The 22,890-nt window shown below is 51.0% G+C and overlaps 1 protein-coding gene across 13 annotated transcripts in view; it reads left to right on the top strand.

Moving 5' to 3' along the window:
• Nucleotides 1-18,144: 18,144 nt before the first annotated feature.
• Nucleotides 18,145-22,890, top strand: part of CFAP46 (cilia and flagella associated protein 46) — a 140,365-nt gene continuing 135,619 nt past the window's right edge. For all 13 annotated transcript variants that reach the window (XR_006887714.1, XR_006887716.1, XR_006887715.1 and 10 more), the window contains exons 1-7: nucleotides 18,145-18,231; nucleotides 18,629-18,753; nucleotides 18,997-19,128; nucleotides 19,822-19,886; nucleotides 20,670-20,834; nucleotides 21,697-21,820; nucleotides 22,293-22,387. Coding sequence is in view for 6 of the 13 variants with exons in the window: in XM_046655386.1 (XP_046511342.1) it covers nucleotides 18,183-18,231; nucleotides 18,629-18,753; nucleotides 18,997-19,128; nucleotides 19,822-19,886; nucleotides 20,670-20,834; nucleotides 21,697-21,820; nucleotides 22,293-22,387 (755 nt within the window). In the remaining 7 variants the exon portion in view is untranslated. The remainder of the gene's footprint in view (nucleotides 18,232-18,628; nucleotides 18,754-18,996; nucleotides 19,129-19,821; nucleotides 19,887-20,669; nucleotides 20,835-21,696; nucleotides 21,821-22,292; nucleotides 22,388-22,890) is intronic.

The raw sequence follows: 22,890 nt of genomic DNA, 5'->3' as shown, positions 1-22,890 counted from the left end.
TTCAGGGCCTGACAGCCCCGTGGGAACTGAGGGGACCCGCCTTCTCCTTCTGTGCTCCAAACCCTGAACCCGAAGTCTCGGGGAAAAGCTGAGCTCCAGCAGAGGCTGCAGGAGGCCCAGCGTGCACCAACTCCCAAAATTCACAGAGCCCGGGCCCCGTCCATCTCCCAGTGACAAGGCAATGCCAGTTCCCTGGCCACACAGCACTTCTGCCCTGAAAGGCGGGCACAGGACCAGGGTGAGCCGGGCCTGGGGCAGGGGAGGCTGCTCCCAACTCCCTCCCTCCAGGTGTGTGTCCCGGGGGCTGAGCCCACTCGAGGGGGCAGACACGGAGAGACGTCTCAATGGAGTGGACTTGGTGTCTCCATTCTGGACGCAGCCCCAGCCCCTGCCCCCGCCCCAGGCCCGGGCCCCTGACCCTCACTACCTCCCCCGACCCCGAGTTTCCGGGCAGAACTAGGGGGTCGGGAACTTTCATAGGGAAGGCACAATCCCAGAGAAATTATACAAATTGAAAATGAGGAGGCCACTGGTTCCCATCATGGCAGTAGGGTCTGGCTTTGCCACCCCACACCGTCCCCCCAGCAGGGTCAAGGAATGAGGGAGGGAGCGCTTGTGTTTTCAATCCTCCACTTTTACCCAGAATTCGGGTTCTGACTCGGCCAGACAGAAAGGCTCTCTCAGCGGGTCAGCCCGAGACGCCCAGGAAGCCAGTGAGTTTGACCCCCGACTGTGGGAACCTTGCATGAATCCAGGGGGGACAAGGGTCCTGACAGGCCTCTCTCCCAGTCCCCAGCCTCTGGTGGCTTCCACACGCTGGTCTCTTTGTCAGTGGTTGTCCTGGGTGGACGGGGCCTTCTTTGTGGACACGTGGTCGTTTCTCGCAGAGGCAGGGCCACGTTTCCATCTCCCTTTAGAGTGCATGGTTTTAATCACGGTCAGGCAGGGGACAGTCGTGTGGGGACAAGCCTCCCTCAATGCCTGGGGCTCCTACAGGGGACTGGGATGTCCAGTTCCCAGCCCAGAGAAGACTGCCACCGTGCTCCAGTTAGAAGGGTCTCCCCCGTGGGAGGCGGTGCTGGCCAGTCACCCCCACGGCTGGGGCGGAGCCTGTCCCTGGTCACTGCAGTGCCCAGAGGTGTTTCTGTTGTTCTGGAATGTACTGGCATCTTGTCCTCCACCATCACCCCTCCGTCTTCCAGCACAGATGACTGCGGATGAGGTGGGCACGGAGACGCAAGTCCCCAGCCACCCCTGCCTGTCAGGTGGGGCCAGGGTGCCACCTGAGGGCCCCCAGGGAGGCGAGGGGAGGGGGTCGATCACCACAGACGCAGAAAACTTGCTAGAACCGCCCTGCCTATTCCTCTTCCTTCCTCAGAGCAGAGAACTTTAAGTAAGAATTAGAATTTCCTAAGGAAGAGTGACTTTTTCCATGACTTTTCCCCCTTAATGCACTTTTTTCCTAATAAAATTCTTCTAATCCACTGGAAGGACTCTCCAAGGTTTTGAGGATGGGGTCAGGGGAGCGGGCGGCCTGAGTGCCAGGCACCTTCGGAGCTAGGCTAGAATTAAGGGAGCTGTGTCCTCCAACAGGGGCTGCGAAAGGACGTGGGTGCCCAAGGCTCCACACTGTGGCCCGTGGGGGCGCTCACCCTCCGCTCCCCGCCAGGACACAGGGACATGGGAGGGGCAGGCACGGCGCCTGGCCTCTGGTGCCTCCATCCACACCCTCCGCTCTGAGTCAGGAGGGCCCATCTCTGAGTGAGGGGCTACTGTCATCCCCACCCACCCCAGTTCACACTGCAGGGCTGCTCCCAGCGCCCCTAGAACTTTCCAGATTATCTGGAATTCCCACTCCCAGGGTCAGGCTGTCAGAGCAGCGGGGGCCTCTCTTCCCACCAGGTACCCTGTGTAGTCTCCTGGTTTAAACAGAGATAGAAACCCCCGCCGACTCACGCTGGCGCTGTCAGTGCCCGCTCTACTGGAAGAACAGTCCCCGCCGGTCGCTTCTCTAGGTGTTGCCACCTCCCTGTCCCTCTCTGCTCACTGAGCTGCCCACTGCCTGCAAAAGAAGGACCTGCTCAGCCACCCTGCCCGACCACCAGACCCCCTGAGCCTACCTCAGCTCTAAGGTCCTTGAGCACAGGGAGCCCCCCACCAGGTGCAGCACACAAGCCGGCATCCTGCCTCTCACCTGGCCACGGTCTGTCCTCTCTGTGCCTCGGGGAAGGGGACGTTTAAGTGCAGAATTCAGGCCTGGGCAAGCGGGGCTTGCCCAGCCCTCCGGGAGTCACAACAAGTCAGAGACCATCTTCCTTCTCACTCCCAGGGTGGCCTTCCTGCGGCGGGTCTACGGTGGGTCTGTGGTGGGTCTGCGGTGGCTGTGGGACATCAGTGGACCAACTGCTGACGCGCTCGGTGGTCGCCGCAGTGGTGAGATGAGCCGCAGGATGGAGGGGCGCGTGCTCACACAGGGACGTGCTCCTGGACACCCTCTGGAACAGGCGCTGAAGGGCATTCAGACTCCAGACAGGGAGCAGGAGGGTCCACACGGTGCCTGCTGGCCACCCCGCCCCTACTGAGCGGAGCTGGGTGTCATGCTGAGGTGGGCGGGGAACCGTCCCCACCCTCCAGGGCTGGTCTGGACACAGGGACAGAACCAAGGTGTGTGACGGGGACCACAGCCCTGGGGGCAGTGAGAGTGACAACGCCTCTAAAGTGGGACAGGGAGGGGCCCTATGTGCCCAGAGAGTAGGGCTGGGGGCGATGGATGATGTTGCAAGGAAAGAAGTGTGTGTGCAGTGGAAAAAAATCTACAGTCCCTAAAACTGAATAAAATGACCCCAAAACTAGCAAAGAAGGCCCAGTCAGAGCTGGGCTAGGGCCCCAGTTGGGAAATCACCAGCTTCCAGAGGGTCTTCCAGGGACATGGATTAACCTGGATGGAGGGTGGCATCCACGCCTCCTGGAGAAGGAAAGCAGAGGGCCCTGGAACCAGACTGTCCCCATGGGACAGCCGAGACGCAGGACGCCACGCATGCCCCTTTCCCTCCCTGCCCAGGTCACACTGCTTCATGGAGCCCGGTAACTCCCGGAGTGCCCTGCCCTCCAGGTCTGGCTGCTGAGACCTCACAGCTGGGAGCATCTGTGCCATTCTGGCTGTCAGTGGTCAGGGCCAAGCATAGGGTAACAGGGTTCCAGGGTTGCCCAATGTCCATTAGAGGAAGGGAGGGGCAGGAGGGCCAGAGGAAGGGAGGGTAAGTCTCCTGGAGACACAGCCTGTGCCCTGAGGCACAAGCCAGCAATTAGGAATTAGGCTCCAAGGCAGCGGGGCAGATTTGTTAAAGGGAACCCATGGGCTCCATGTGGTCTAAGGGAGGAAATCCCCAGGGGACCCTCAGAAACTCTGAGAGGTTGGACACACGGTGGACAACAGACAGACTATCCCTGACAACAAAAAACCCTGACACACAACCTGCAGGGACGAGCCCAGACCTGCCAGCACCTGGTCATTGACCACCAGCTTCCCTGGTTATGGCTTCCCCTTCCAACTCAGGACCCACTTGAGAAAGTCAAAATGCTCCCTGAACCCATCACAGGATGCCTCACTTCTAGATCCCGCCCCAGCCTCCTGGGCCCCCAGCCCCCATCAGGGCACCTCTGAGCCCCCCTTTCCGCTATGAATCTCCACTCTTCTGCCCGCCTTTGGGTCTCTGCCAAACTCAAGTGATGGGGATCCCCTGCTCCAGTGCACTCGAGGATTCAGCCTCTGCTGTTCTCATGGGGGTACTTCGGTGATGTCCACACCTGCGGGGGCAGTAGAGAAAGAAGCACATCTTGTGCCCTGTGACTGCCCGCACTCCGAGTGAGTGAAGAGGGAAGGCCAGGGGGACAGTCTCTCCTGCCACTGAGCCACCCCCAGCAGGGATGAGTGGCCGCACAGGGTCAGCGGTGTGAGCAACAACCAGCCAGAGACATGGGCGGAAGGGGACAAAGGAGCAGAGTCCCTCCACAACATCCCCTCCTGAGCCTGGGTTTGCTCCCCACACTCCACTCTCCACGTGCTCAGCCCCTTCCCCTCTGATGAACGTCCTCGGGAGGTTGGAGTCTGAGGTTGGGGTCTGGGTTCCCCACTGAGTGGGCTCACCCCAGCTGGTTCAACCGAGCAGAGTTCCTTCCACTGGGGTCTGCTGACCCTGTGGCCCCACACATGCTTAGAGGCCCTCAGTTCCAGTCCAAACACTTGAATGCAGTGTCTTCATCGCAGGGACAACCTGACCAACCTGAACCGACAGAGCGGGACGGTCTGGGCTGTCCCCCTGTCCATGCCAGACATGCTCATTTAAATCTGCAGCCCAGGCAGAGAAGGCAGAGTGGACAAAATTGCACCTTCCCGCCTGCTGAAGCACAGACCTTGGCCTGTGCAGGAAGGATCTCCCCCAAGGAATAGTGCACAGTGGGGTGGGTGGCTCACACTGCAGGGGCTGCCGGGCTCTGGGGAGCCTTCCCCTGGGCCCCATCTGGACACTGTGGACAGCAATGTGGTTTTGGCAAATTAATTGAACGAGTGCTGCTAACTCAAAGTCTCTGGGTTTTCTGGTTTATTTGTAGTGAAATTGTAAATTTGCTTTGGTTTTATATCTGGGTAAATATAAGGGATTTATACCTTGTTTTACGTTTGTGCATCTTTAAGCATCAGGGTTATAAAAATTAATCTAGGTGAGCACTGGGGCCCAAGAGAGCTTTCCTTTCCTCACCAGTCCTCAGGTTCAGAAAGCCTGCCCCCTAGTGTCACCCCGAGGGGGAGGAGGCATCTCAGCCACTGAAGGACGATGGACGATGGACATGCAGAGGGTGAGACTGGCGAGCGGCCAGCAGGCTCAGGATTGGTGACCACTGGCCTGGGAGCCAGGATGTCCTTGAGGGCAGGACACTGCAGTTCACGCCCTGGACACATGTCTGTCCATCTGGCAGCATGTTTTAGGAGAATTGAACACACAGGTAACCTTTTAGGGTCTCCTAAAAAAGCCAGTGGCTGAAGGACACGAAGAGTGCCGCCCTAGGGCTGGGCCCGGAGACTCCTGAGCCCTGGGGGTTGCCTGGGGAGCATCAGGCCAGGTCTGGGGAGAGGCCACATCATCTGGGCCTCACTCAGCTTTGCATACTTAGAAACTCGATCTTACTGTTCACCTGTGCAGGGCCTGTCTGCCTGGCTCGCAGGGGCTGACTCCAGCATGCCCCCACTTGCTGGGTGATTCTCTCGGCTTAATTCCCGCAGGAGCCCTGGAGCCCACGGCAAGGTGAAGAAGCCCAGGCTCGGCAAGACCAAAGTGTTTGCTCCAAAACTGCTCAAATGCTGGGGTCCTGCCCTACAGTCTGGCCTGTGACTTCTTTATGGGGGAACTCGATCAGAAGGCTGGTCCTTTGAGAACGCGGGTCCCGTCCTGCAAGGTCTCCTGGAAGAGTCATCCTTCTACCCACAGACATTTCTGCCTAAAGAGCCAGACCATGACCCCAGAGCCCTCTCCCCTGAAGGGCTGAGAACACACTGAGCCCCACAGGCCTTCTGAATCCCCAATATAGGAGCTCGCCAGCAGATCTCCTGTTTGCAGAATATTTTTCATGGACGACATTTCTGACTGGCTGCTTCCTTCACTAAATCCTGCTGTCAGAGTGAGCTGGGAGAAACCTGTCCTCCTGTGTGTCTCTTTTACTGTCACACACCACCACACTCACACTTCTGACACCAGACGTGTGGGGGTTTCCCCCCACACACCAAGCAATTCTGCAACACCAGCTGGGGGTCCCACAATCTAACTCTGTTCTGACTGTCTACTTGGAGGTTAAGGGCTCAGTTTCACAAGATGCTCCCACTTCAGATGCCAAGCCTATTCCAGGTTGTCACCTGTGCTTCTGACTGACGGGCTCTAAATCAGATGCCCCACGACCCTCTTCTCGGTTTCAATTAACTTGAAAGAGTGGCTCACAGAGCTCAGGAAAACAGTTTACTTCTTGTTTACCGGTTTATTACAAAAGGATATGATAAAGGACACGGATGACCATCCAGATGGCAGAGACGTATGGGGCAAGGCATGTGGGAAGGGGTGCGGAGCTTCTGAGGGCTCTCTGAGAATGCCACCCTCCCCGCAGCTCCCCCTGACCGCCAGTCTGGAAGTTCCCCAAACCCCTACAGTCGGGATTTTATGCAAGGTCCTGGTGGGCGTGATTGATCATTAATGGAGGATGGAGGTGGAGCTGAGAATTCCAAGCTTCTAATCCTGGACTGGTCCTTCTGGTGACCAGCTCCCGTCCAGGAGCATCCAGGAGCCCACCCAGAGTCACATCAATAGAACAAAATCTCCGAGTGCTCTCCTCACTCAACAAGAGTTTTAGGAGCCCTGTGCCCAGAACTGGGAGCAGAGACCAATATGTACATTCCGTTATCTCACAAGGAGGGTAAGAGGAAAGCTGCCATTCTAGAAGGTTCCCCTTACCTTATGGTATTGTGCACAATGGGGACCTTTCCTGGCATCCTTTTCCTGACCTTCTGCCTCATCCTCACCCTCAGAACAGAGCAGGAAGGGAAACACCATCAACCCACCCTCACTACCATCAAACTCCTGGGGTGGGCAAGTCCTTGGGTCCCAGTAGGTGGGGGTGAAGGAAGTGAGCCCCGTCCCCCCACCAGGGCATGGCCAGGAGGGAGGACCCCCCTCAGTTGCCTTCCTGCAAGTTTCCAAAAGAGCTGCCATCTTGAATCCAGTGTTGGTGGTTTCGTAGTGTAACCAAATTCAATGGGTGCATCTCTTGGTGAGTGTGGAGCCGAAAAGCACAACCAAGGCAGAAGCAGGTAAAGAAAAGGTTTATTGCTTGCACAAGCAGTGGGGAACCCTGGGGATAGTTCCCAAAGCAGTGTCCCCAGAGCCTAGTGCAGGTGGAGACTTTATACACCAGAGTGCAGAGAATGTGTTACAACTGTGTAACAACTGGGCCCAATTAGGGCACATGTGCAGGCCATTACATAAGCAGTTCAGTGTAACATGCCGTTATGCAATGAGTTCAAGGTGCCATTATACAATGAGTTCAGTGGAACGTGTCGTTATGTAATAGATCCATGGTGACTTTTGGACACTTGGAGCTGAAGCAATCTGCAGGGGTCTTGCTGCAACCATGTAAGTTTCACTATAAGGTGGCAATACCTGCAAAAATGGGGACGTCAACTTCTGAAAAAACAGCACATTTAGTTTTCTCCTTATCTGGAAAACATTTGACAGACCGTGTTAGCTACTGATCAGATCTCAGCAACCCTTTCCTTGCCTGGTTCTGGGTCACATTAGGTGCCGACTTCCACCCGGAGGGCTGAGGTATCCACCAGTTACGGAACCCACATGTTCACCACCTCTGTGATGCCGTGGAGCTGGTTGGGGAGGTGTGGGGTGGGACTGTCAGGCAGGCGGCGGGCTTGTATCTGCCTTTGGTCCTGGCACCCAGACAAAGGGTGCGTCCCCATTTCGAGTACATGCGGGTGTGCAGGGCAGCTGGGGGTCAGGGGGTCCCTAGAGATGGATAAAGTGAGGGGCTCTGTCCGTGCCCTTGTTGAGATGGCTTCATGCTGGCCCTGCAGCTCTATGCTCACAGGTAAATGTTATGTTCAACTGGTTGAAACACTAAAAAAAAGTGCAAATTCCTAGGGAACAGCTGTACAGAACTACCACTGGAAATTCAAAATCAGTCACAAAGTGGGTGTTGGAAAATGAGACCTGAGGTTTTCCAGCTGAAACCCTGTGGCCTTGCCAGCCCACCCTCACTCGAGTTATCCCATGGGCTCTTGCCCCTCCAGCCAGACAGAAGTCACCATTCCATCACACCGGTGGGGCCCTCATGCACCTGCCCACCCTACTCTCTGTCCAGACGAAACAAACTTGTTCTTTAAAATCAAGTTCACATTACTCTCGCAAGATTGAGAGTGAAATCCAAAGACTGGAAGGAAAATAGTCATGATCTGCAGAGAGTGGATGAAGGACTCGCATCCAGAACATATAGGAACTCAGTGACCCCATGATAAAAAGACAAGCAACTCAATTTTAATAAATGGGCAAAAGACGTGAACAGACGCTTCACAACATCAGATACACGAAGATCCAGCAAGCACATGAAAAGCGCTCGACTCCTTTAGTCATTAAGGAAATGCTTAATGACCAAATACCACTTCACACCCACCAGAATGGCTCAAAGAAAAAGAAACACCAAATGTTCCCAAATATGTAGGGCAACTGAAATTCTCCTGTGTTGTTGGTGGAAGTGTAAAATGGTGCAGGCTTTTGAGAAATGGCTGGCAGTTTTTATGAAGTAAGAAGACGCCCGCCCTGGACCGCAGTGCCCCACTGCTCAGCATTTGCCCAAGAGAACTGAAAACATGTCCAACAAACACTTGCACACGGAGTTCACGGGAACTTTGTTCATCGTAGCCCAAACTGAAACGCCCCAGGAGTCCCTCCACAGGAGGGCAGGTAAGCAAACTGCGTGCGTTCATGTAATGAAAGGCTACGAGCCCTAGAGAGGCTGCCGACATGCAGCAGCGTGGACGAGCCCAAGAACATCACATTGTGCGGAAAAGAAGCCAGACACAAAAGAGAAGCTGTGGTAAGAGCTCCTGTGCAGGAAGTTCTAAACCAGGCAAACTAATGGTGGAAATCAGAGCAGAGGTTGCTTGGGGGAGGGTGGGATTAGCTGGGAAGGGACACGAGGGACCTCCAAAGGGTGACAGAATGACTCACATCCTGATAGAGGTGTGGTTACGGGGTGTGTGCATTTGCCAAAACTCATCCACATGTGACACTTAAGACCTGTGCATTTCCCTACAGGTAAATTGGACACAATAAAAAATGGTAAAGGAGAGAAGAGAGAAATGAGGGGTGTGATGGTTACATCAGACAAGGCTGTACTCAAGGCAAAAAGCACTGAAGGAGACAGAGATGGGCACCTTATAAAGACAATGGTGACAACCCACAGTGAAGATCGAATGGCTGTAAACACCTTTGTGCCAAATAGAATCAGAGTCACTGAAAGTAAGAAAGCCTATGGGTGTGCAAGGAGACAGGATCACATTAGCGGATAAGTAAAACAAGGTGAGGATGTAGAGACCTAAAGAGGATAATCAATAGCACGTTCTAATGGATTTGTATCAAACGATTTTCAAGTGCCCTGTGGGACACTTATAAGAACTGATTGCATATCTAGGCCTGAAGGAAACCTCAGTAAATCCCAGAGCAGATGTAGCCGGGCAATGTCCTCTGACCACAGTACAGTACCACGAGAAGCTACAGCCCTACCAGAAAACAAAAAACTCACCTTTTGAACACTTTTTAACTGTCTTGAGTAACTATTGAGCCAAAGAAAAAATAAGAACTCTCATTACAGACTATCTAGAAATCAATGATGAGGAAAACCCCACTGTTCTGGAGAATACATCCAAAATCTGGAGATAAGGCAAAGTAACAGTGCTGTGATTATCTTATCAGGCCAGTGCAGAGGGGAGAGCTCTTTGGGGGGGGTCCTGCCCATAGCGCTCCAGGCCAACTGCTCCACCCTGAGAAGTTAGAGGTCACCTGTGGAAAGATGACAACGTGAAAGGACTCCTTTTAGCCTAGTAGAGAAGATAACCCCAAACATTATGCTTTTATTGTCCTGTGTGACATGCGCTGGGTTTGGATCTAATTTAGTAATCTTGTTTCTTATCCCTTTCCTGCTGACTGAGTTCCAGTTCCTTCAACCTTTGAACTCACAGTCCTTTTGTCAGTTTCCTCATTAATGAGTTAAAGAGAATTTTGCCACATACTCCTAGCTATTGTATAAAAAAACACATTTTAACAATTTGAGAATTAAGCTTTTACACTACGTATCAGAAATTATGGGACACAGCTAAAGAGTGCTCAGATGAAAGTTCAGTCTTGTTTGCTTATATTAATTAAGAAGAAAAGGTGAAAATAATTGAATGAAGAATCCAATTCAAGAACCACAAAATACAGCTAAGCTCAGCAGACAGAAAGATGGGTAAGAATTAAAGAAGAAATCGATGATTTGAAAAACAAAAAATGGTAGGATCAATAAAAATCCAAAAGGTCATTCTTTAAAAAAGGGAAAACAATAAAACAGAAAAAGCGTTAGCTAACCTAACCAAGAAAAATGTGAGATGTTCAAAATAAGGAAACAATAAGAAAATAGCCTCAAATACAGAAAATGAAAAACAACCATAAAAGACTACTTTGTTCGACCCTATGCATGTTAAAGTCTGGATGAAATGAATGCTTTTCTAGGAAAATATAAATTACCAAAGTGACTCAGGAGGAGCCAATTACCACAGATGAAATAGAGTGTTGTCAAGAGCTACAACACTCACATACACACACATACAAATACACACAAGTACACATATGCAACTACATCATACATACACACAGGCACACACACAAACATATAATACACACAGACTACTCTTGACTTGAAAAACCTCAAAACGAGTTTATTCAGGCATAGTCAAAATAATTACAATTCAGGATGCACACGCTGTGACAAACCATGGGCAAACCCAGAGAATACAGGAGGGAACTGCTTTTATAGAGAAAAGGGGAGGGGTGGGGGCTGTTCTAAAGGAAAGCCCATTGGGGGAGAGTAACAGTTCAGGGCACAATGGCTTCTCATTAGCTGGGCTGTGGCATTTCTCATTGGCTGGGCTGTGGTGTTTCTGATTGGCTGGGCTGTGGTGTTTCTTGTTTCTCATTGGCTGAGCTGCAGCATTTCTCATTGGCTGGGCTGTGGTGTTTCTGATTGGCTGGGCTGTGGTGTTTCTCATTGGCTGAGCTGTTGCCTGGTGGAGAGAGAAATCTTCCTTCAGTAATAAGGAAGCTCTGTGTATTCCTGTTTGGTGTCACTGACAGTGTGTGATGGAGGCAAAAGCTCCCCCATAGGCCTTCCTGATCCAGTTTGGTCAAGGGTTCCTCAGTTCAGTTCCACAGTACATATCCACTCAAATATGCACAAGCACACATACACAAATACACACATTACACACACACACACACACCTGCTCAAAACAAAACAAGAAAATGTCCAGTTTCACATGTTCTAGCAAACCTTTAAGGAACACATAATTACAATGTTATGAACCAGTTCAAGAGCAGAGAAAAACAAGGACAAGCTTCTGAATCCTTTGTTTGAAAAGAAATTGTAGAACAACCTTAAGGAAAACATTAGCGGGAACAGATCCTCCTCCCAGCCCTGGGAAGGAACGAGCCCCACAGAGGGCTAGATCTCAGACTTCTGATTCCGGACCATGAGGTGAATCCCTGCTGTGTCAGCCGCTGTCTGGGGGGCTTTGTTACAGCAGCTCTAGCTGACTGATACGGCTGGCCTCTGGGGACTCACTGGAAAACCCAGACACAGAACACGGTCTATGTGCAAAGATGGTGACCCGAAACACCGCTTGGAGGGACAGGCAGGGTGCACCAGGGACTCCCTGCTACAGATGGGTGCAGGCGCCGTCTGGAGCCAACTGGGGAGACGCGAGAAGAGCCAGGGAAAAGTGCCAGTGCTGAGCACCCTCAGCTGAGGCTTTCCTGTGAGTGCAGTGTGTCTCTGTAAGGGCAGACCCTGGCCACTTGGTGATGTCCAACTGGTTTGCCTCTCCCGTTCCTCGAGGCTTCTCGGGGTGCAGAGCAAGGACAAGGTGGGACATTTGGAGAGAGGAGGAGTAGAATTTCAGGGGGAGATGCACAGCACCCCACAACTCCCACATTTGATTCTCGGGCCAAAAAAGCAAAAGAGCAATCTGGGCCTGACCTGAATTGTCTTCACCAAATGAAATACCATCTAGTAAAAAACAACTTTGTGTTCCACTCTTAATGTGAAGGCTGCTGTATAACTAGAGAAATGAGCTTTAATATTTAATGCTCTAGGATTCAGAAAACCTCCTACTACATAATGTTTGGGAGATACTTCCTTGGTGGGAATAAATATTTTATCACTGCTGTGTGCACGGTGCCAAGTGTCTTTACGAATAAACGAAGGCACGTTTGGGAACCATCCGTGAGAACTAATAGCTGGTTCATTTAACAGGGACTCGAGCCTCTACCTTCAGGATGGTGCACGGCTCTAGACCCGGAGGAAAACGTGGAGTTTAGGTTTTGAAATTACATCCAGGCAGAACTTATTTTATCATGTGTATGTATGTGTATATAAATATATATATACATACACATATATATCACATGCATATATATATATCTCACATATATCCTGTATATCACACATATGTGTGTGTATATATATTTCATCATGTGCCCCCTCCCCCAACAGCCCTGTGGTCTGCATCTGCATCCTAATCTTCACTGACAGGCAAAGTTGAAGGCCCGGCAAGCACATAAGTTGAGAGTGTCCCAGAAAACACAAAATAGCCGTGGATTTAACAAGAGAGAAATCTATCTCCTTCTCGCATAAGGCCATCCAGGACCGAGCAGCTGCCACACAGACAGGAGACCCAGGCTCGCAGCATGGAGGATTCTTCCTATGGCAAAAAATGGCTGCTCGAGCTCCCGTCTTTGTAACCACATTTCCACCAGCAGACAAAAGGAAGGACCAAAAAAGAGGTGCTCTCCTTTTGAGAAAACTCCCCTAAACCTGCTTTACAGTGATCAGAACTTGGTCACTTGGCCACACTGGCTACAAGGGAGACAGGAAGTGGGGTAGCCTTGTGCCTGCCAAAAATTGGGAGTCTATTCCTGAGGAAGAAGAAGGAGAGAAGAGAGAATAAGAAAAGATGAGCAGTATAAGAAACAGCACAGACTTCCCCGAAGCCTGGGAGGCAAGGTAAAGGAGGGAGTTGCTTCTCCCAGTGCTCAGCTAGCAGCTTTAAAATCTCCCAGACACTTTCCTGTTCTCAGTCCGTCCTGCTGGGTTCCTACAGTGACATCCTCCTATGCCCCCAAGTTCTGGAGTCAGCTCATAGCTGTCCTGCCTTGGGGCCCCAGGTCCAGCTCCTCAGCCACATCACTGGGTGACAGCCTGGCCCTACTGCACAGGCCACCCAGCCCCTCACCCTCACCACATCCCAGCCTGTCCCAGCACACTGACACCCCACTTTCTCCCCACCCACCAGCTCTCCTTCCCTAGTGACCTCCATGTCCAGTATGCCAGGTACTCTCGGTCGGATACCTGCACCAAGCCAGCCCTGTTCTTTCAGCCTTGCCATGTGCCAGCCTCACAACCAAAAGGACCAAAATGGGACCTTCTCCTATCCTCGCCATGAGCAGCTGAGCTCTGCAGGAGTCTCACAGGGCCAGAGTGCCACTCGAGGGTCATGGCTCCCAACCTTGATGGGACCTCGGCTCTGCCCCGGCCCCCACAGGAGTCTCTCGTCACTCACTCCCGCCCCCCTCCATGCCCAGACCCCAACAGTCCTCACCCTCGGCAGACAGCCTGGCCTCCAATGTCCCTGAAAGCAGGAGCACTTGGCAGAGACTCCCTCAGCTTCCCAGGGCAAAGTGACTGACGGCCGACAACTCGTCATCCTCCTACCTGCCTGGCCTGGGGGAGCCCCAGCTCCTTCTTACGTCGGAGCTCATGTCCTGGGGCTCCTGGAGCTCTGTGTTTGGTTTGGCTTGGTTTGTCATTGAGGTACAATGGACGTCAAACAAAATGCTCCAGCTTTAAATGTTGACTTCAGTGAGTTTTGAAAAATGTATACAGTTGTGTGTCTGACGCTCCAGTCAAGATGTGGACCTTTTCCAACACTCCCTTCCCAGTTAACCTCTCACCCTGACTTCTACCGCCTTTAGGGAACCTAGAATTGCACGTGTGAAAATTAATAAACAGAAACCTCATTTAAAATGGAGTCGGCAGGCCAGAAGGAGGAGATCCCACGCAGCACCACTCCACGTCAACACAGACCCCAGCAGAAGAGAGAAACCTCGCACCTAGGACAGGAAGTGATACTGACTACCCCAGCAGGAGGAAGGAAGATTTTTTTCTTGCCTGGCCACAGCTCAGCCAATGAGAGACTGCCACAACTCAGCCAGTGAAAAGCCACTATACTTTGCACTCCCAGTTTCCTCCAATGGACTCTCTGTTTGTAACAGCCCTGCCCAACTCCCCTTCTCTATAAAAGAACAATTCTCTCTTTTGTTCTCCAGATTTGCCTGCAGTTCACCATAGAATGCATGTCCTGAACTGCAATTCTTAGCTGTTCCCAAATAAACCCATTTTGCTGGTAAATAACTAGCTGTTTATTTGTTTTAAGTTAACATTATTTGGAGGTCCCACTGAGATCCAGAGAAGACCCCTGACAACTCCGAGGTGGGTGAGCAAACAGGTAACAAGTGTTGACACCCACAGAGCCCATCAGGCTCATTGTTTTCTCATCGATCCTGGAGTTAGAGGGTAAGTCTCTCCTGGAGGTCAAGCTCCACTCTTTTTGCATTTTGAAGCTCTCTAAGCTTTATCTGGGATCTGGTTTTTTTGTTTGTTTATTTGTTTTTTTGAAGGCTTCATTCTTTCTGTTAAAGGCTTTGTCCTTTCTGTGAGTACTCGTTTGGCGCTGTGGCCTGACTCTTTGAAATCAGGCAGTTCCTACCAGAACTTGCTAGCCTTTGGTCCGATTCCTGAAATGGAATCCCACAGAGGGCTCTTTTATGCCTGGTCTTTTGCTCACCATTGTTCAGATTCATCCATCTTGTTGCAGTATCACCGGCTCATTCTTTTTGATTGCTGAGTAGTGGGCCATTGTGTGACTATACCACAATTGTTTATTGTTGGATATTTGGGTTGTTCCCACTTTGGGGCTATTATGAATAAAGCTGCTAGGAACATTCTCATACAAGTCTTTCTGTGGAAACGTGCATTCATTTCACTTGGGTAAACACCTAAGAGTAGAATTTCTGAATCATAGGGTAGGTGCATTGTTAACTTGATTAAAAACTTCCAGTTTCTCAGTGACGGTACCATTTTACATTCTCACCAGCAGTGTGTAAGAATCCCAGTTGTTCATATCCCACTATATTCATCATTGTTGGTCTTTTTAATTTTAGTCATTCTAGTGGCTCTAAAGTGGTATCTCATTTTGATTTACATTTTTATTTCCCTGATTACCAATGATGCTGAACACTTTTTATGTGCTTACTGGATATTCATATATCTTGATTGTCAAGTGTCTATTCAAATCTTTTGCCCATTTTTTTCACTTGTCTTTTTAATATTGATTTATAGGCTTTCTTTATATAATCTGGACACAAGTCCTTTGGCAGATATATCTATTGTGAATATTTTCCCCCAACTTGTAGTTTGCTTTTTCATTTCCTTAACAGTGCCTTTCCAAGAGCAGAGGTTTTACTTTTGATGAGGACAGATTTATCTATTTCTTCTTTTATGGTTTCACTTTTTATGCACTCTCCAAGAAATTTTGCCTGCCCCAAGATGGTGAAATATTTTATGTTTTACTCTAGAAGCTATAAACATCAAAGTTTTACTTTTGAAGTCTATGATCCATCTCAAATTAATTTTTGTGCATGGTGTGATTCAGAGATGCAGGTTCATTTCTTTCCTCATTCACGATCCAGTTGTTCTAGCATCATTTGTTGAAAAGACTTTGCTTTCCCCATTGAATTGGCACATGTGTCAAAATCAATGGATTGTATACATGTGGGTCTGGTTCTGAACTCTTTCTTCCGGTCCCTTGGTCTCCCTGTCTATCTTTCACCAATACCATACTGTCTGAAATACTGCAGCTTTACAGTAAGTCTTGAAATCAAATAGTGTGAGTCCTCCAACGTTGTTCTTCTTCCTCAAGATTATCTTGGCCATTCTAGGTCCTTTGTGTTTCCATATGAAGTTTAGAATCAGCTGTCAACTTCCAGAAAATCGCCTGCTGGGATTTTGAGTGAGATTGCATCGAGTCTAAAGATCAACATGGGGAGAATGGACACCTCACAGGTTTTAGTCTTCCGGTTCATGAGCTGGCGTGTCTCCATTTATTGGGTCTTCTTCAGTCACGTCAGCAGTGTTTGTAGTTTTCACTGTGATAGTGCTATACATCTTTTGTTAAGTTTATTCCAAAGTAGTTCGCTTTCTATTCTATTTTAAATGGTATTTTTCTGTCCTTCTCTGTTTCTTGCTCATACAATACATACAGATACAATTGATATTCACATACTGATGTGGCATCCTGTTCCATGCTAACTTCACTTATTAGTAGTTGTAGTATTTTTGTAGATGCCACAGGATTTTTTTACATACACAATCATATTGTTTGTGAATAAATGCATCAGCTTTAAAAGCGCTTGTCTTACCTTTAAAAAGACCCCTCCCCAGACACGAAAGGCCCTACATCATCAACACCCAGCCTCTTTCCTCCCATTAAGAGCCAAATGTTTTGAAAGAGTTGTGTATCTACCTTTCTCTCCACCCTGTCACCCTCACTCACTCTTCTACCCCCTCCAACTGGCTCTGCCCCCCCAATTCAGAGAAATGTCTACTCCTGGGTCACCGATGGCATCCATGTTGGGAAACCCAAAGCTATTTCTCAGTGCTCATTTACTGGTGTTTTGGCCACATTTGACCTAGCTGATCCACCTCCCTGCTTCAAAACAGCCTTCCCTTGGCTTCTGGATCCAGGTCTGTATGACTTCCTTTCCACCTCTCTGGCCCCGCTTCTGTTTCTGCTGAAGCTCTTCCTGCTACTCTTGGCCTGGGGTTCTCCAAGTCTAGTCTTCAGCCCCCTGCTGGCCTCCCTGGGTGTGCTCTCCCTCAGCAATCTCAGCCACACCCCATCACTTCTAAGCAGCTGTTCAAAGGCCTGTTCCTCCAGCCCAGAGCTCTCTTCTGAGCACAGATCCCTCCTAAGTGTCAACTCTAAGTACCTCACATCCTGCAAGTTCCAGGCAGAACACCTGGACTATCTCCTGAGCCCTCCTCCAGCTAGTCCTTTCCCAGAGTTCCCTGCAAAAGTGTATTGCCCCCCGCCCCCAACCCCGATCCCAGTGTGTTGTCCCCAGTGCCGTGGCCTCTTGGCCCTTCCTGGCCCCATACCTGCTCCATCACTCACATCTGCTCTTCCCTTTCTGTCCTTGCCTTGTAAGCCAGCCCACGGCATCTCTGCTCGCTTGCTCGCACTGGCTGGTCCTCATCAGTCTCACTCCCTCCGAACCAGTTTCCACCCGGCACCCACAGAAAACGCTCAGACTGACACACACTGTTTAAGATACGCTGTGGGCTTCCTGGGGAGGTAGGAAGAGGGGAACCCTGCCCCAGCAGTGGCTGTCTCCTGCCCTCCTAGCCCACAGCACTGTGCATCCCCAGCTGGCCCCCTCCCTCCTTCAGGCCTTGCAAGATGCTACTCTCTTGGCATCCTCTTCCCTCCTTTCTTTGTCTGGCACCTCCTCTCCTCTTTTAGATCTGGGGTCAATTGTCTTGCCTTTAGGGTGCTCTCCCTACTGCTCCCCACCACCAACCCCTGGCCCCACACCCAGGATCAGGCCACTGTACAAGCTGTCAGGCTCCCTGGCTTCCCTTGTTGGCACCCAGGAGGAGCACATTTATTCTGTGTGACGTCCTCTACCCACGGGGGGGCCTGTCCACGTCTCTGCCTGCACAGGCCCCGCTCAGCTATGGCCCATGGCAGGGGGCAAATAACTATTTGTAGAATGAATGAATGGATGAAAGAGCCAAGGAATGCAGGACTACGTTTCGGGAAAATGTGAGGGGGATGGCCAAGGGCCAGGACTGGAGCCCAGGGCAGCCCCAGTTTGCACCATCATCAGGAGGGTGGGGGTGGGTGCCATCAGCCAACACGGGAGACTAGCATCCATGTCTAGTCTAGGGGCTTTGGCAGGGATGCGGGGCCAGTGCAAGGGCGGACAGGCCCGCGAAAGCATGACCCTACGTGGGCGCGCCCTCCCCTCCCAGCTTACCAGCTCCCCTGCTCCCCACCTGGGCCCCTGCCCGCTCCTCGCTCGCCCCGCCCCGCCCCCGCTCCGGTGCGGATGGGTAAACCAGCGCAGGGGCGGGGACCGGCGGCCGTTCGCCTCTGGAGAAGTGTGGCCCCGCCGCCGGCCCGTAGAACCCGGTCCGCGTCCCTCTCGGTCGCTAAGCAACCGCCACCGGCTCCACAGGAGAAAGCCAACCGGCCTGGAGCCATGGACCTGGTTGTCACGGAGGAGCTGGCCCGCGCCGAGAGCCAGCAGGGTGGGCAGGGGCCCGGAGCCGCCCCACCCCTGGCCTAGGGAGGCCCCAGGACCCACCAAGCCCCCCCCCCCCCCCCCGCCCCAATCCCCTTGGTCGCAGCGCCGCCAGCCCCGGTGACCTCCGGAAGCCCGTGCTTCGCGGATTTGTCCCCCTGGGCGAATGTGAACCGGAGAAGGGTTTGTCGTCCTGAGAGGCCCCTCAGGATGTTCACGCCGCTGCGTCCGAAGCTCTGGCTGGCCGCTCTGCGGGGCCGCGCGGTGCGGGGCATCTTCCGGGAGCACGGCCAGGGGCGCTGGCCTGCCCCGGCCCCTCCCGGCCACTCCTGGCCTCCCCGCTCTTGCCCAGGGGTGCGGCGGGTGCCTTTTCCTGACCAGTTCCTTCACTGCCGTCCTGATAGATGCTGCCTCCCTGAAGAGGGCCTATGAACTGATCAAGTCTGCCAACCTGGGGAAGTCGGAGTTTGACCCCACAGAAAGCTTCAGCCCGGACCTGTTTGTTCTGTGTGCCGAGCAGGCCCTGAAGGTCATTAAGCCCAGGGCCCCTAGGGCGTTGTGTCAGGAGATCTCTATTTCTGGGTTTATAATGGAAGCAGAAGGTGGGACTGGGGAGAGCGGAGCGCCTGGTGGGGTGGTCCACTGGAGGAGGCTGCAGGGTGGGTGCTCAGGTCCATCCTCAGAGCCTGTCTGGAGTGTGTTTATGGGAAGGGAGCCAGCACCATCCAAAGGCGTCCTTGGAGCCGTTGCACACGGAGGTCTTCTCTTGCAGATGGGGCAACCAGCGGTGAGCGAGGACTGCATCCAGATGTACTTCAAGGTGAAGGGGCCGGTCACCCAGTTTCTGGGCCGAGCGCACCTGTGCAGGGCCCAGCTGTGTGCCCCCAAGTCCACCGAAAACTTGGTGAGAGATGGTCCCGGGCCCCTGGGCCCAGCAGGAACTGCCAGCAGGAGCGCCCCCTGCATGCTGGTTCCTCCAGTTTTCTTTATTAGCTCGTTTGAGTTGTGAAGGCTTCGTATACACGGTCTTCACACTCCCCAGGGGATGGAGTGCACGCCTTTGCTGGTTCGCTGTCTAAAATGAACACGTCATGCTTTGTATGACTATATTGTTTCCCCCGAGGTTGCCTTGATTCTCCTCAAAATTCTGCCTCTTGTATCGCAACAGTAAAAATTTCACCCCACTTCCAAACTCGTGTCAGGCTAGACAAATCTGAATATGTTTTTTGTTGAGTCAAGTGGCCAGATTGATTTTCAGTGACTCGAAACTTGCAGTATTTCCCGTTTATGCCTTTTCCCTAAGCAGTGGAGTCTGACTTGTGTCCTGTTTGCCATTTGACCGTTGCGTCCTAGTGCCACAGTCATGTCCACAGCAGTCCTCAAGGCAGGTAGGGGGGAGCTTCCAGGGCGAGAGGCTGGGGCGCCCGAGAGCACACGCAGCTGTGGCTTCTGCCCCGCGCTCCAGCTCCTGCTGCTCAGGCACAGGGGGCCAGGCCAGTCCTCAGAGAGGCTTTGTGCTCACGGAAGTGACAATGAGCAGTGGTTGATGTTTCACTGGCAAATTCAATTCAATTGTGTGTTCTTTATGTTGTTTTAGGAGGAATTTGAAAATTGTGTGACTCAGTATATGAAGGCCATCAACTTTGCCAAAGGGGAACCGAGGTGGGCACGATGGAATCGGCCGTTTCTAACTGATTGTGTAAAAGGTTCAGAAACAGAATTTACCAAGTGGTTCTATCTGTTCAGACTGTTGGGATTTTTTGTCCTTGTTTTGTTTTGTGTTTTTTCTGCATTGATGGTCACATACTCATGTCTCTCACATGAGAACTGGCCGCGTGCATGCACAGTTCCTGTAACTGCATCCTCTACCCTGTTCAGCCATGTCTGTGATCTGCAGATGACTTTTGTCAGCTTTCGCTGTGGGCCTCTCTTTTTGCCTGTCCCCAGGGCCCCCTCGCTTTCTGGCCTCTGATGGGGTTCAGCATCTTGGCTCCCTCCCTCTGCTGCCCCACTTGCCTATACTGCCCCTGGCGGAGCCCTCAGGAAAAAGCCTAGCTTCTGAGGGTGCTCCTGCTCCCTCTCCAGGGATGTCAGCTCCTCCAGGAAGCCTTCCTTGATTTCCTCCCTGCACTTGCCCATTCTTGTCTATCCCTTGGAAACCAAAGGAGGCCTTGCTCACTGGTGTATTTTCACAGGGAGTGAGTCACTTTATCAAGTTACTGAATGAGTGAAAGGATCTCTAGTCAGACCCAGCACCATCTGAGCAGGGTGCCGTGGCTGTCCCTATGGAGGCCTGTATACCACGCTCACGCGGTGTGGGCCAGAGCCTCTCAGATGGGGCTGCTGCCATCTGCTGGAAGCAGAGGACTCGAGGTTCCCTCCCAGAAGGGGGCTCTGGACAGGCTGCCTTCCGAGCCAGTCTCAGAACTTCCTCTTGTGCCACAGGTATTACTTCTTGGTGTACAACGCTTCAGTCCTCTACTGGCAGATGGTGAGGCCATTTCTCAAGCCTGGATATCATCACCACCTGATCCCCAGCTTCTCCCAAATTGTGACTGTGCTGAATCAGACGGAGGAAGAAGACAAGGACTGGCGGGCGGAGCTGATGCTGTGAGTGGGAGCCGCCCTGCCTTCTCTCACGGGGTGATGACTTTACACAGCAGGGTGTATGCCATTATTGTCTACTCTGTAGTTAGAATTATGTTGTTTGTATCATTTGTCTGAAGACGTTTCTAAACTCTGTAGATGACGTCACAGTGTCCTGATTACACCAGTGTTACAACAGGGCGAATGTTATGACTCGAAACACAGAAAGTGAGAGCCTGTGTCATAGTCTTCACTCATGGTTTTAAAAACTTAGTTCAGTAAATTGTTAATGTAGTAGACATTTCAGCAATATAAAACTCAGCCAGAATGGGCTTGCTGGTCCAGGTGGTCCTGTTAGGGAAGCGTGTGCCGAGTATATTTGCCACAGGGAGGGCCCTGAGAAACCACAGCAAGAGATGTCAACAAGTGGTCCTTGTGCTGGGGGAATGAAAGGCTCTCTGTCAGACTTTTCCTGTACTTGGGGAGCCATATGCCAAGAGGACCCAGAGAATCTGCCCTGAAGTCAGAATCCAGAATCTACAGGCTTTCCTCACCTGCTTTAGGGCCATTTGGGGAGCCTGTAACAGAAAATAAATATAATTACAATTTTTCTTTAAAAGGTCATTTTTAAATGTCCTAGGTAGTTAAAGTGAAAACAATTCTCTTTCCCTCTTTCTAGCAGTAGCATAGCTTTCCCAGTGCCTGCTGGCATGTCCCTGGTAAGCCACAGGCTGTGGGTTTGCGGTTAGGAACTGGCCCATCTGTGTATCTGTCTGAAGTTTGTGAAACATAAAAATAGTGCAAGTATAATAACCCAGTTATTACACATTTGCAGCACAAAATGATTTCATCAAGGTTTAATACCTATTATTTTTATATTATCCAGGGAGCTTCTGGAGTGTTATCTTCAGGCTGGAAAAAAGGAGGAGGCCGCTAAGTTTTGCGCCACTGCAGCACCGTTCATAAAAGCTAACGTGCCACAGAAATATCGACAAATATTTTCTGTTATGGTAAATTGGCATATCGAAAAATGTAGATAGAGAAATAATTTTCTTAAATGTCATTCTTCAGAAAACTATAGAAACAGCAAGGAAGTCTATCCATTGAGAGATATAAAAACATACATATGTGCATATGTGGACAAAACGAAACAAAGTCTTTTTGCTTTATTGTGACTCTTTGGATTTTTTTTTTAATAACAGCATTGAATTTAAAAAAAGGTTAGCAGAAAATTTGTAAAGATAAAGTAATTAAAATAACATGTATGAAGAGCGTTCATCATCTAATAATTTTTGTGTCTAGGAAATTAACATAAGTTGTGTACAAAAACTGAATATAAAACATAATTAATGAGAAGATACTTGTTAATTATAAATATTAATTTTAAATGAGGAATATTTGCAAAATAATAGCTACATAATATCTAGATCTCTACCTAATTATGTGTTTAAATCTAAATTAATATTCTGTTCCATTTTACAGGTGCAGCATGAATTAATGGACGAGCTTCAGTTAAAGGAAGAAAAGAAAACTTCCATTAGCCTGTCTGTCACTTTCCACATTAATATGCTGAAAGCGTAAGTGGTTTGGGAGGGAGAGCAAGAGTTGAGTTTTACCTGTGGTGCTGACTTGGAGTCTCTGTGCCCTCAGTGAAGGGATGTGGTGTGCCAGTGGCTGGGAGAGGGCTGAGTGGCAGGGAGAGGCCCTGCAGGGGGCATGGGACTCCGCCTTGCCTCCCTTTATTAAGAGGCAGCCCATGAGGTTGCCAAGGGTGACTGTGGCTTCTAAGCCAGTGAAGAAAGTGGTTTTGGGAGGAGAGAGTCACCAGCTGTATCAGATGCTTCCTACAGGGCTTGCCAATGAGGCTACAGACTGGACCATGAAATTGAGCAAAACAAGAGTAGTTTGTGGGTGAAACCCTGATGGGAGTGGGTTAGAGTGAATGAGGGAGAGGAACTGGACGCAGGCAGAACCTGCTGCAGTGGCAAAAGGGAGTTAGTTTGGTGGAGATCCCAGCATGTGTGAGAGGAGAAGGAATGAGGAGATTCAGTGTGTGTGAGAGGAGAGGGGAGTGAGGAGA

Source organism: Equus quagga, chromosome 2 (assembly GCF_021613505.1).
Source record: "Equus quagga isolate Etosha38 chromosome 2, UCLA_HA_Equagga_1.0, whole genome shotgun sequence".
In the NCBI taxonomy this organism is placed as follows: Eukaryota; Metazoa; Chordata; class Mammalia; order Perissodactyla; family Equidae; genus Equus; species Equus quagga.
The sequence above is the reverse complement of the archived record's forward strand: the minus strand, read 5'-3'. Positions and strand labels throughout refer to the sequence as shown.